The 12,929-nt window shown below is 31.2% G+C and overlaps 1 protein-coding gene across 4 annotated transcripts in view; it reads right to left on the minus strand.

Moving 5' to 3' along the window:
- Positions 1–5,402: 5,402 nt before the first annotated feature.
- PCDH11X (protocadherin 11 X-linked) overlaps positions 5,403–12,929 on the minus strand; it is a gene marked incomplete at its 3' end in the record, with an annotated part of 715,967 nt that continues 708,440 nt past the window's right edge. For 3 of the 4 annotated variants that reach the window (XM_081277634.1, XM_081277633.1, XM_081277632.1), the window contains one exon: positions 5,403–6,085. In XM_081277634.1, coding sequence (XP_081133760.1) covers positions 5,403–6,085 — 683 coding nt within the window. The remainder of the gene's footprint in view (positions 6,086–12,929) is intronic. The other variant, XM_081277635.1, reaches the window with a different exon arrangement.

Below are 12,929 nucleotides of genomic sequence, written 5' to 3' on the forward strand. Positions count from 1 at the left end.
GAAAGTGCAACTTCATCAACATATCACATAATAATAAATCATTTCTGCACCACTCTGAAGAAAGTAAAACATGTCAGAATCTAACAAATTTTGTCTCCAACTTCAGAAATGATGAAAATTAACTTTTTGGATTGTATTTGTTCTCCATATCACCAGTTTCTCTGAATCTCCCTCTACTTGATAAGATTCCTGAATAGGAAGTTAATGGTGTTCCACATGAAACCAAGTGAAATTTAACCTATGCATTGGATTAATTGCTTTCTTATTTGTTAAAATATTATACAGTTAATCTGGGGAACATTAGTGAAATACAAGTAACTTGCTATTTTTAAAAATATTTTTGGTTATAGATGGACACTATACCTCTATTTTATCTATCTATGTATCTATCTATCTACCTATCTATCTATTTGTTTGTTTATTTTATGTGGTGTTAAGGATTGAACCCAGTGCCCCACACATGCTAGGCAAGGGTTCTACCACTGAGCTACAACTCCAGCACTCACTTTCTTATTTTTTAAAGATGAGAAGGGGAGCACATTTGCTTAATATTTTCTATTAAGATTTTAGTATAATCTACCTATTAGAGAACAGAAAAAAGCACTAGAATATCCATTTTGTAATCCTTAATCAAATTTCAGGGTTAATAAAAATGCCATATATAATTGCATATTTAGTGATATTGTGCTGTTTGAGAAATTTCAGTATCCTAGGATTCTCTCCATTAAGCCAGCGGGAAAAATGAAACAAGGAGTGAAGTTATTTTGTTTCACAAGTATTACCACCATTCTCCAGAAACTTATATAACCTGGATCTCCTCAGATTGCACAGATAAGTCCTTAGGTGGCTTTTATATTAAATGACGTAATGGGACTAATGTGGATAAATAAATACCTCTTTCGTTTTACATGGAAGATGCAAAATAAATGTTTGAAAACATTACACTATTGTTCAACATTAAAAAGTGACTGAAATGAGGTTTAGTTAATAGAATTATATTAAATGTGTTGTAAGAGTAAATAAGAAAGTAATAAATCTCACAGAACTTTACCAGCAAAAATTGTATTTTACTCTATATAAATTTAAAAAACAATTTAACATAAAATAAAACCTTTGATTTTTGGTTAATGAACATACACAATAAAATGCATTATTATTTCTCATAATTATTTTATTATTATCTATATTAATGAATAAGAAATCATGCAATACAGAACCTGAAATAGAACATTAATACACATTTGCCACTGGACTACATACTGCCATCCTGGGCCATAGAATATCCAATCTCACATCCAAAGCATGTTTAGAGCTGCCTTGAGATACTGTTCACTTTCAGATACTGTATGATGTCACAGAGGAGGAATCTTCCAAAAACACAAACATAAATACATATTTCATAAAATTCCAAATATTTTATGTAGGGACAGCATAAATTTTACACATTTTATTCCTAAAAGCATCACATACAATCACTACACAATTGCCTTCATTTTTTTCATTTGTGCACACACATTTTTTTTTGAGCAGCCTTTTCATTTCTACTCCTGCTGTTGTCAACTTTCACTGATTTTAAAAATCATATCTATGAAAAGCACAAGGATGGTTAGTATAAGAAATCTAGTGTGAATGAATACTTTAAGGCCTCTGCATGAAATTTCTCCAGTGTGGCAATTGGCACATAATATAAAAGGTTCGTATCTAAATATAGCTCATTTACTCTTGCTTCCATGTTTTCTAGGCAAATTGAGCTAGGTGAAAATAGCCAAAATTGTATCTAATAATTGTGAGAAAAATTTACCTTAACATAACTATAAATCTGGTTGGCAAAAAATATGAAAGATGAAAAACAAGAAATTATAATCACAGTGGAAAACAAAACAGAAGAGAATAAATAAATAAAAACCTAAACATGTAGATTTTTATAAGTGTATTTTAGGAAATATATGCACATTTCAGCCTTAATACAGACAAAAAAAAATAATGTTAAAATGTTTGTGAGTAAAACCCACTAAATTTCTAAATTTACTCAAGACTGAAAAGGTGTTTTTGAGTGTGATGTGATTACATTTTAAGGACTGCCCAATCTGCAATTTCTTTTTAGTCCATTTTCCCCATTTTAATGAAAGTGTGTGACAAATATGAGTTTGGGAAGGCAGATGCTCTTCATAACTGTCACTATTACACAATAGCACTAATCATTTTATAATAATTTTTCTAATCAAATTTACATAATTAAAAGTAAAATGTTAAATTATAAAATGAGACGTTGCAAAATGTACTCTCTAAGGTTATTACATGGTTGGTATTATAAGTAAAAGCTAGTTTTAATACACTGACACAATATTAGTAAAATTTGTTCAAGAAATGAATGTGTCTATATTTAGCATATGAGATACAGTGACAGCATACTTACAAATGTGGTATATCAATGCTATAACTAGAAAATTAATAATCAAAATGTAGGTGAATATGGCCACAAAACAGAATAACCAATATGGCTGAACATTTATTACAGTATCAAATCATTCAATTTGAAATTCTAATTTTAAACCAAATTGGATCTTTCTTTTTCTGAGGGAAACATTTCTTGATTGATAGTAAAGTAAGACATTTTGCAGTTTTATAACTACATATTTTGCATATCAGAAGAGCCCCCTGTGAGCTTTGTCAACTTACAGCTCTGTCTATCCATTCAAAGAAAAAAATTGTAAGGTGATGAGAAAGATCTCATCAAATCTGAAGCCCCGGAAGTTACAGTTCTCCAAGGCCAGACTCAGTGGAAGCTTAGAAAGAGAATGCATAGGGGAGAATAACTGGGCTCACACCCCTTGCCTCTTTGGCTATTCCCAGCCTGCTTCCATTCAATTCCTCTCTGGTACAAACCCAGAAGAGGGTGCCCAGTCGTTTAATATTCTAAACACAATCTAAGTCTGATTACAAAATCAGAATTAGAAAGGGCAATAAAAGCATATTTGTTCATTCCTATATTTCTAGGAAAGGTATAAAAACTTTACAACTTTTTAGACATGAGCTTTTAAGAGCCTTCCTAGTAAATCCATACTTTGCACTATCAGAAAAATTTCCCAAGTTATACAACTTTGATTTCTGTTTTTCATTAACAAGAGAGTAATCATTGGGATTAACAATAAAATTTTAATAATTTTTCAGCTTCTCTTTTTATTTACTTTAAAATTTGAGCATGTATAGATCACAACTAAATAAATATTTAGAGAGGAAAATGTGGAAGTATTTGAAATACAAAAAACAATTCTCACACAATCTGCAATTTTTGAAAGAAAAAAAAATGTTCTAAAATCTACTGGAAGCACTGATTTTGTCATTCTGGGTTTCTTTATCTTCCCCAGGTTTAGATTCTTCATCAACAATAACAATAGCAACAACAATATCAACACATACACTTAATCATATTTCAATAAACTTTCAAATATTCATGTGCACCTGGAAAACCAATACGCTCCAAATCACTTGGAACACTAACACACATAAATGAGGAAAAAATAGTTCTAATTAATTTGAAAATTCACTAATTGAACTCTATTAGATAAAAGTTAAGAGGTTATTCTATACACCAACTCAAATACAATTTAAACTGTTTCACAATGGGAACAATATATATTCTCAAAACGCTACTTAACCTGCCGGGCACACGAAGAGAAGCTTTCTCAACATCCAGTAGAATCCTTCACCAATGAAATTATACATTTACCACAGTTTATATTACAACATTTACACATTGTTTAATCATAAATTACATATCTTCAAGTTACACATTACAAAGTCTACATCTAATTTAATCAACAAGAAATATTGACCCTCCCCCCCATAAAAGATTAATGATCTCTTGGTTTAGTGTGATACTGAAACAAGACATTTTCTGGCTTTTGTTATGGAGGAAAATTAACTTGGTGATGTTTCTGTTAATTTATGAAATGTGCACATAGAAGATAATGATCAGCTGAGCAGGTAAAACACAGAAAAATAAAGAATAGACAACAGAAGGAAACTACTGTTTCCTATGAATACTACTGTATTCTTTGCTTAGAAGGACATATTCTGTTTCATATGAGATTTTGTTGGATTTTTTTTTGTGTGTGTGTGTTATTGGAGTATTTCTTATTTACCCCAAGTAGCAGTCATGAACCTTATTTCTCCCTCTGCACATCTGCTGGAAATTCTCTAATGTAATACTATCAATGTAGATTCATAATTACGTATATTGAAATGTACCTTTCTGACTTTCATCTTGTTAATCAGTGGTTTTCTTCAGTAAATTGAGCTAGAATGACAAAAATCCCTTAGTCTTATATGTTTAGTAGAGGGTTTTATCTACAGTTTCCTTTGTTTGTTTTTTTGTACTGTACATCTTTTGGAACAGCCTATTGAGCTGTCAGATCATCATTTAAATCTTTCTGATTGTTTCTACCAAAGAGTAGTTTACAACAACAGCTGTAAATCAACCATGCATTGAATGCATCTACCTTCCTTATGATTTTTATATACAAATTCCAATTAATGATGGAATATAGGCTTAAAATGGCAGATATGATATTATTTCTGATGTACATTACACTACCTACAAAGGTACACATTTTCTTTTAAAAAAAAATAAGCCCTTTTTGGCAAATAGTTGCCTAATATGGGCATATTATTGCACTTTAATGTCTCGAACTCTACTAAAGAGTAGAGAAATAGGTTTATAGATCTGTACAGATTATAAGTTCTGTTTGGAAAATGTATGTACAAAATATATCAATATATTCTTGAAATAAAGGTAGAAAACATAAAAAAAACAGTGACAGACAAAACTGTAAGAGCTATTTACACTACCTAGTGTAGATTTTTGAAGATAGAAACACTAATAACAAAATATTAGAGACAAAGAATTAACAAAAATCAAATTAAAATGCAAACAAAAATTCTATAGTACTTATACCTTTTAATGTTATCTGAACCAATGTATAATAAACTAAAGATAAACTTGGAAAATAAGATATTTTCTAGTTTTCCATTTGCTACTTACTGAGTCCATGAAAATCAGAAAGGAAGAAATCAGTAATATTGCACATGGTGGTAAAAAATGAAAAAAAAAAATGTACATCAGAAATAGTATACACTACATATTAATTTTTGCCATGATAAGCCTTTCTGTACAAAGGGATGTGAATTTTTAAATTTTGTTTCATTTTAAAACACATTCTCAATTAAAAATTTTAAATTTATTTTTTAACTTTTGACTAAGGGTCTAGCTCTAGTCTTTTTCTGGTATCTGTTTCTATTTACAGAGCTATTTACAAACCTAGCAATTTGGAATATTCCTTGAAATTGGATCTTCAACTTTGAATATATACATCTGTCTGAAAATGTGAAATAGTTTAACTTTACAAGGGATGTTCTTCCATAATGGGGGAATCACCCCTAGAGGGTCTGGCCTGTTGGCCTGGTGTGAAGGTTGTCAAGGGAATGACTTTAATTGAATCATCATTGGGATGAAGTCTTTCAGACATAGTGTAAAACTGAGATCTAGCACTACCTTGCACTCCCTGATCAAGAGAATGCAGTCCATCAACTCCAGCACCTTGCACCCAACCTTGCTGCAAACCCATTGGTGTCTGGACTTGGCTGCGGTGGAGAGAGGCAGCCTGTGGCGGAGGCGGGCTGCGGCGAATTGCAGTAGCCTGAGCCAAGGGAGGGCTGTAAGAGAGGGCTGAGGCCTGTGTGGGGGGTGGGCTGTGGTGAAGTCCAGTGGCCTGTGCTAGAGGAGGACTGTGGTGGAGAGCAGAGGCCTGTACTGGTAGAGGACTGTGGCACAGAGCGATAGCTTGGGTCACTGGAGGACTGTGGCAGAGAGCAATCGTCTGTGTCACTGGAGGGCTGCGGTGGTGAGCAGATGCCTGTGTCAGAGGTGGGCTGTGGCATAGAGCAGAGGTCTGTGCCTGTGAAGGGCTGGAAGGGGTCAGAGAAGCTGGCATCCAGCAGGCATCAGAATGGCCCAAGATGAGACATTCTTGAGTGCAGTTGTCAGAGGCCTCTTCCACAGTTGGTTGCACAGTTATTTCTGCAGCTGTTGGGGTGGGGGAAACAAAAAAATAAAATTTATATTCCAAAAGCATATTTTTATTATCTACTTAAATCATATTGTTACATGAAAACTTAGCACTCTTTATATAAATACATCAGAGACTTCCAGTATTTTCACAGTTGTTACCTAATTTGTCAGGAAATAATTCCTAGAGAAACATAAATATCAGAGAGTGGGTGGATGGGATTTCATTTTTATAATTATATTTGCTCTGTAAAAGCAATGTAAAGAATGAAAAGACAAGATAAGCCAAATACTAAGTGAAACAATTTACAAATCTTTTGACAATGAATTTGTGCATATAAAAGAACAAAAACACCAATAGTAAGAAAACAGAGGATTCAACAAATGGGCAAAAGATATTTATAGACACATCACTATGGAAGATGTAAATATGTTTGACAAGCATATAAAAAGGGGCCTCACAGTATTGGATGCTAAAGCAATTCAAATTAAAACTACAAAGAGATAAGCTTACAAATCTGTTAGAGTGATTAGAAAAAAGAAACTAATAATACCGAGTGCTAACAAGGATTTCTGGCAATAGGAATACTCCAAGATTGCTGGTTGAAATGCAGAATGGCATAAGAAATTTGGATCACAATCTGTCAGTTTCTTATAACGGAAAACATACACTTTTCAAAATAAGAACAAGCCGAGCACATGTGGCACTCGCCTATAAACCCAGAGACTGGGGTGGCTGAGGCAGGAGGATCACAAATTCAAGGCCAGCCTCAGCAAATTAGGAAGAACCTGTCTCAAAATAAAAAAGAGAAAGTGCTGGGAATGTAGCTCAGTTGTATAGCCACCCAGGGTTCAATCCCTAGTACAACAACAGCAACAAATAGCAACCCCAGTCCTGCATATTTACCCAAATAACTTAAGTAATTTCAAACTTATGACTTATGCTAATGTAGAACCATATAGGTAAAGGTTGGAACCAGTTTACTAATAATCACCCAGTGATAAGTGGGTTAGCTGTGCCACATTTGTATAATGAAATACTATTCAACAATAAAAAGAAACATATTAGTGATTGCCAGAACAACATTCATTTCTCTGAAATGAATATTAAGAGAAAGAAGTTAATATATAAAATATATAACATATGTTTATGTTATATATTTATATAACATTATATAAATGATAAAACGTAGGGATAATAGACAAATCAGTGGTTACCAGGGGTTGAAAATGGAGGATATCTTGAGGAATACTGACAATAGAAGGAAAAGTTTAAGGTACTGAAACTGTTCTTTATCATAAGATGATTCCATGCATTTGTCAAAAATGCTAGAACTATACAACATGAAAGAGTTTTACAGTATGTAAATATAAAAAGTACCTATGAGCACTTTGCAAATACTGAACAATTATATATTTTATAACTCATCCTTTACCTCCTCTATTAGGTTCAGAATTTTATATAAAAAGGTATTCTGATCAAGTTAAACAGTACTGGAAATAAATATCATATATTACCTTTGTGGACTTATTGTTTGAATATTTTTAATACAAAGTTATCAGATTTAAAACATAATTTAAAAAATAATGGTTAGAATAGTAAAACTATGGAATATGGGATTGGTTTATTTACTTACTATAACAATCCAATAAATTAAAAGTTATATATGACATTCAATCTTATACATTTTTAACTATACAAAGCATTTAAAAAGAGCAATTTTTGTTTTGGTACATGATATGAGGAGAAGAATAGAGTAGGGAGGATGAATTTGGTTTATTAGAGAAAGAAACTATCCATTTATTTCTTCTTATTTTCTTAATTTCTAGTTGCAACAATATAGTTAATTAAATTTGACAAAAATTAGTTATATTAAATATTAAAATCAGATAATATCTAATGAAATTCAACTAATAGTTAATTAGAAATAACTTCAAAAATGATTAATATAATTTCCTTTCAGACTCTGATCCCAGAAAAAAATACTTTTCAATTTTTTCTGTCTTTGCATGTGTGCTGAGTGATAAAAACAATTCATATTCTTGTGCAGAGTTTTAAAATTTAAAGATAAAGGTACAAGTTCCCATAAGTTCTCAAGAAAATATGAAGTCCAGGTGGTGTCATTATACTTATTGTACTTAAAATCAAAACACAGAAATTATGAATGTAATGCACTCCACTATTGTCATGTATGTAAGAAATAATAATAATAAAATTTACATCATAAATAAAAGAATGAATTTTCAAAAAATAAATTAAATAAAATAAAAACACAGGGCCATAAAGAACTGAATCTCTTTTAAGATTAATTTTCTCCATTAGACAGCCATTTACTTTCCTTTTAGAGAATACTACAAAAAGGGTCCTGATGCAATTAACATGTAAAAATGTTCTATACTCTTGCACAATTATGTCTGATAAATATTTGGGAGGGTGGAGTTTTATTTAATTTAGATGATATTAAATCATAAAAGCAAGCATGGAAATATATGAACATATACATTACTATACTTTAAAACACAATTTAGTTTATTTTTTATCAGAAAAGCAACTCATCTGGTACCATTAAATTTTACAACATAATACATCATAGTCTCCACATTAAGCAACTTGCCTACATATGATAAAGAAATTGATTAAAATTTTATTATCACTAGCAGAGTAAATGATTTTGCATCATTAGATTTATTGAAATATAATTCATATCTAAAAATGCACCCATTTAAAATGAATACTCCAATGGCTTTTAGTATGTTCATTGAGTTATAAAACCATTACCATAATCAATTTTGGGACATCCTTAAGATCTCCAAAATATCTCTAAGCAGTCACTGCCCACATTCTCCCCAACTGGTAGCCCTATGCAACCAAGAATTTACCTCTTTCTCTATAGATTTGTCTTTCTGAATATGTAATTTAAATGGGAATTTTTTCAGATTCTTTGATGACTGATCTGTTATATAATGCTTTTAAGATTAATCCATATTGTAGTAGTATGCATTAGTAATTCAGTTCTTCCAGTTGCTCAATATTTTCCTTTTTATGGAGATATCACATTTTATTTATCCATTCATCAGTTGATAGACATATGGGTTGTTTCCACTTTTGGGCTATCATGAATAATGCTGCTATGAATATTATGTGAAAGTTTTGTGTGCTGGGTCATATGTCAACTCTGATTAACTTTTGAGGAAATGTTCAATGTTTCCCCAAATGGGCTGCACCATTTTACATAAATATCAGAAACACATGAGGGCTCCAATTCATCTAAATATTTGACAACACTTGTTATTGAATTATTTTTTATTTATAGTCATCCTAGTGACTAAGAAATAGTATCTAATTATGGTTTTGATTTGCATTTCACTGACTGCTAATGAAATTGAACATCTTGTCATGCACTTATTTGTCATTTATCATCTTTGGAGAAATGCCTATTCATATTTTTACCCATGTTAAAATTAAGTTGACCTTTTTATTGTTGAGTTGTGCAATATATTTCTAGATATAAGTCCCTTATATAAAATTTGCAAATAGTTTCCCCCATTCTATTGTTTATTTTTTTCAGTTTTTTATGACGTTCTTTTGTACTAAAGTACAAAACTCTTGAAGTTAACAAAGATTAATTCATCTTTATGTTGTTTCTTGTACTTTTTGTCAGATCTTAAAAAAAAAAATGCTTAACGTGAGGACACAAAAACTTACCCCTGTGTTTTCCTTAATAATTTTAAAGTTTCAGCTCTTAAAACTGATTTCCATTTGGAATTACTTTTTTTAGTGCATATTGTAAGGAAGGGGCTCAAAATCATTCTTTTGCATGTTGATAGACAGTTGTCACAATGCCATTTGTTAAAAAGGTCATTCATTTCCCAATGTTTTTTAGTGGAATGCTTGTTGAAAATCAATTGACCAGGGGCTGGGGATGTGGCTCAAGCGGTAGCGTGCTCGCCTGGCATGCGTGCTGCCCTGGTTCGACCCTCAGCACCACATACCAACAGAGATGTTGTGTCCGCTGAGAACTAAAAAACAAATATTAAAAATTCTCTCTCTCTCACTCTCTCTCCTCTCTTACTCTCTCTTAAAAAAAAAAAAGAAAAAGAAAATCAATTGACCATACATAGGAGAGTTTATTCATGAAATGTTAATTCTATTGCACTGATACATATGTAATTCGTTATGCTTGCATCATACTTACTCAGATGTTACAGTCTTGTGAGATGTTTTAAAATCAGAATGATTGAGTCATCCAACTTTGTACTTATTTGTTTAAAAAATTCTGGCTATTCTAGTTCCCTTGAATTCTCATAGTTTTTTGGATCAGTTCCTAACTTTCTACAAAAATCCAGATGGAATGTTGCTAAGGATATGCTGACTCCTAAGATGAATTTGTGGAGGACTGTATCTTACAATATTAAAACTTCCAATCTATGCACATAGATGTTTTTCCACTTATTTAGATTTTAATATATTTTACCAGTATTATGGAAGTTTCATACTGAAAGATATCTATTTTTTTTAATTTATTCCAAAGTATTTTATTTCACTTTATCCTATAAGAAATGATTGTTTTTTTAAATTTATTTTTAGGAATCTTTATTGTTAGAGGATAGTAATACATTAGATTGTTTACATATTGCTTTCAATAGCCTACAATCTACTAAATTCAATCAATAGTATCTATAAGTTTTTTGTGTATTTCTTAGAATTTTTATATACAAGGTTATAACATGCAAATATATGTAGTTTAAGTTCTTTCTTTGCAATCTGAGTGCTTTTTTATCTTTTTCCTGCCTAATTTTCATTGCTAAAATCTCTAATATATTGTTTAATAAATGTGATGAGAGCAAACATCCTATCCAGGGATTTTGACAATTATTTCCTAATTTCTCTTATGGTTTCTTCTTTGATGGATTTATAATTTTGGGGAGTTATTTAATGTCCATGTATTTACTAATTTTCTAAGTTTCTTTTAGTTGTTAATTTAGAATTTTATTTTTTGTGGTCAAAGGATATATGCTGGATGATGTTGATTCTTTCAGTATTTTAAGACTTGTTTTTTATCCTGGAATATAGTCTATCCTGGAGAATTTCATGTGCATACTTGCAGAGAACGTATGTTCTTCTCTTGTTGGATAAGTGTCTATTAGGTCTAGTTGGTTTAGTATGCTAAACAAAATTCTAGAATGTGAAAGTACAATAACAAAAATGAAAAAGAAAAGAAAAGAAAAAAAGACACAAGGGAGTGAAGGAAGTGAATAGTACATTTGAATCAGTAGAATAAATAATTAGAAAAATTTGACTTAGTTTTTGATAGCAAGTATGAAAGCTGAAGATAAGAGTGGACAAACAGAAGGAGTAAATGAGAAATATGGGACACTATCAAGTGTACTGATATTTGAGGAAGTAGGATATAAGGAGGAAAGTAGAAATAAAGGATTTGAAACATTATTATAAGAAACAATGAATGAAAACCCCTCAAATTTACTGTAAACCACTACTACATATACACAAGCTCAAAAACTTTATTGATACTCTGTATTTGATGAAATATTGTCATTTTATCTTTCTTAGTTAAGCATAAATTCCTTTAGATCTTTTTACATATTATAATGCTTCTTTGCAGTTGATTTTAATGTTTGTCAGATCTGATATCAGGGCCATCTTATAGTTTTTGTTGTTTATTTTTTTCCATATAAACTCCATAGTTCCCCTGTTTATGTATCTCATGCTTCTGTCAGGCTTCTGCTTTGTGGTTGGTTGTTTGTTTATTTCCCCTTCTCTCTCTCTCTCTCTCTCTCTCTCTCCCTCCCTCCCTCCCTCCCTCCCTCCCTCCCTCCTTTGCCATTGTAATGGATGTTGAAGCGCCATCTCAATGAGGTTTTGATTTGTTTTTCCCTAAAAACTAGTGACATACAATACCTTTTCATGTATTTCTTTACCATTTGTATATCTTCTTCAAAGAAATGTTTTGTAAGTCCTTTCCTGTTTTATACATTGGGTTGTTCTTTTTTTATTGTTGAGTTGTATAATCATTTTACATATTCTGCATATTAATCCTTTATCAGATATATGATTTGCAAATATTTTTCCAACTCTGGAGGTTGTCATTTTACTTTGTTTACAGTGCCCTTCATGAATAAACTTTTTAATTGTGATGCAACCCGACTTATTGATTTTATCTATTTCCCAAAGAGAAATTGTGAAACTAGTAGAGATTAATTTAGTAGAAGTTCAAAATAATAAGCATAACAAAATAATGGGGTTCAAATTATCTACATTAAAAAAAATTCTCTGGGGTGGGGATGTGACTCAAGTGGTAGTGTGCTCGCCTAGTATGCGTGAGGCACTGGGTTCAATTCTCAGCACCACATAAAAATAAAATGAAGATATTGTGTCCACCTAAAACTAAAAAAAAAAGAAAATTCTCTGAAGGCTCCTAAAACTTATTAATAACAATTAACCTTAAATAAATGACATTATCCTCACACAGTACCAAAATACCCTGTGGATATTATAGCAATGTTTCTGTAGGAAAATTGTGATGCACTCATATAATTGATCTTTTTATTATGCTGAAGAGGAAATTTAATCCAAAATTTAGATTTAAATAATGATAAAAATTTTGACAACATGCACATCAGTGGCATACACTAAGAAGATGGAATATATACCTGTGTGATAAATATTGATACTGAAAAAGAATATGTTTCAGAGAAGACTACCCCAATGTCTCTCATTGGAAACCATTTACAAGTGAACTGTTATAATCTACAGATGTTGATAAGGAGTAAGACAAAAAGATAATAAATTGATTATATTTTAGCACAATGAAATGAAGAGTACTGTCAGACTATAATTCAT

The sequence above is a fragment of the Spermophilus citellus genome (assembly GCF_964194105.1).
Source record: "Spermophilus citellus genome assembly, chromosome: X".
NCBI classification, from domain to species: domain Eukaryota; kingdom Metazoa; phylum Chordata; class Mammalia; order Rodentia; family Sciuridae; genus Spermophilus; species Spermophilus citellus.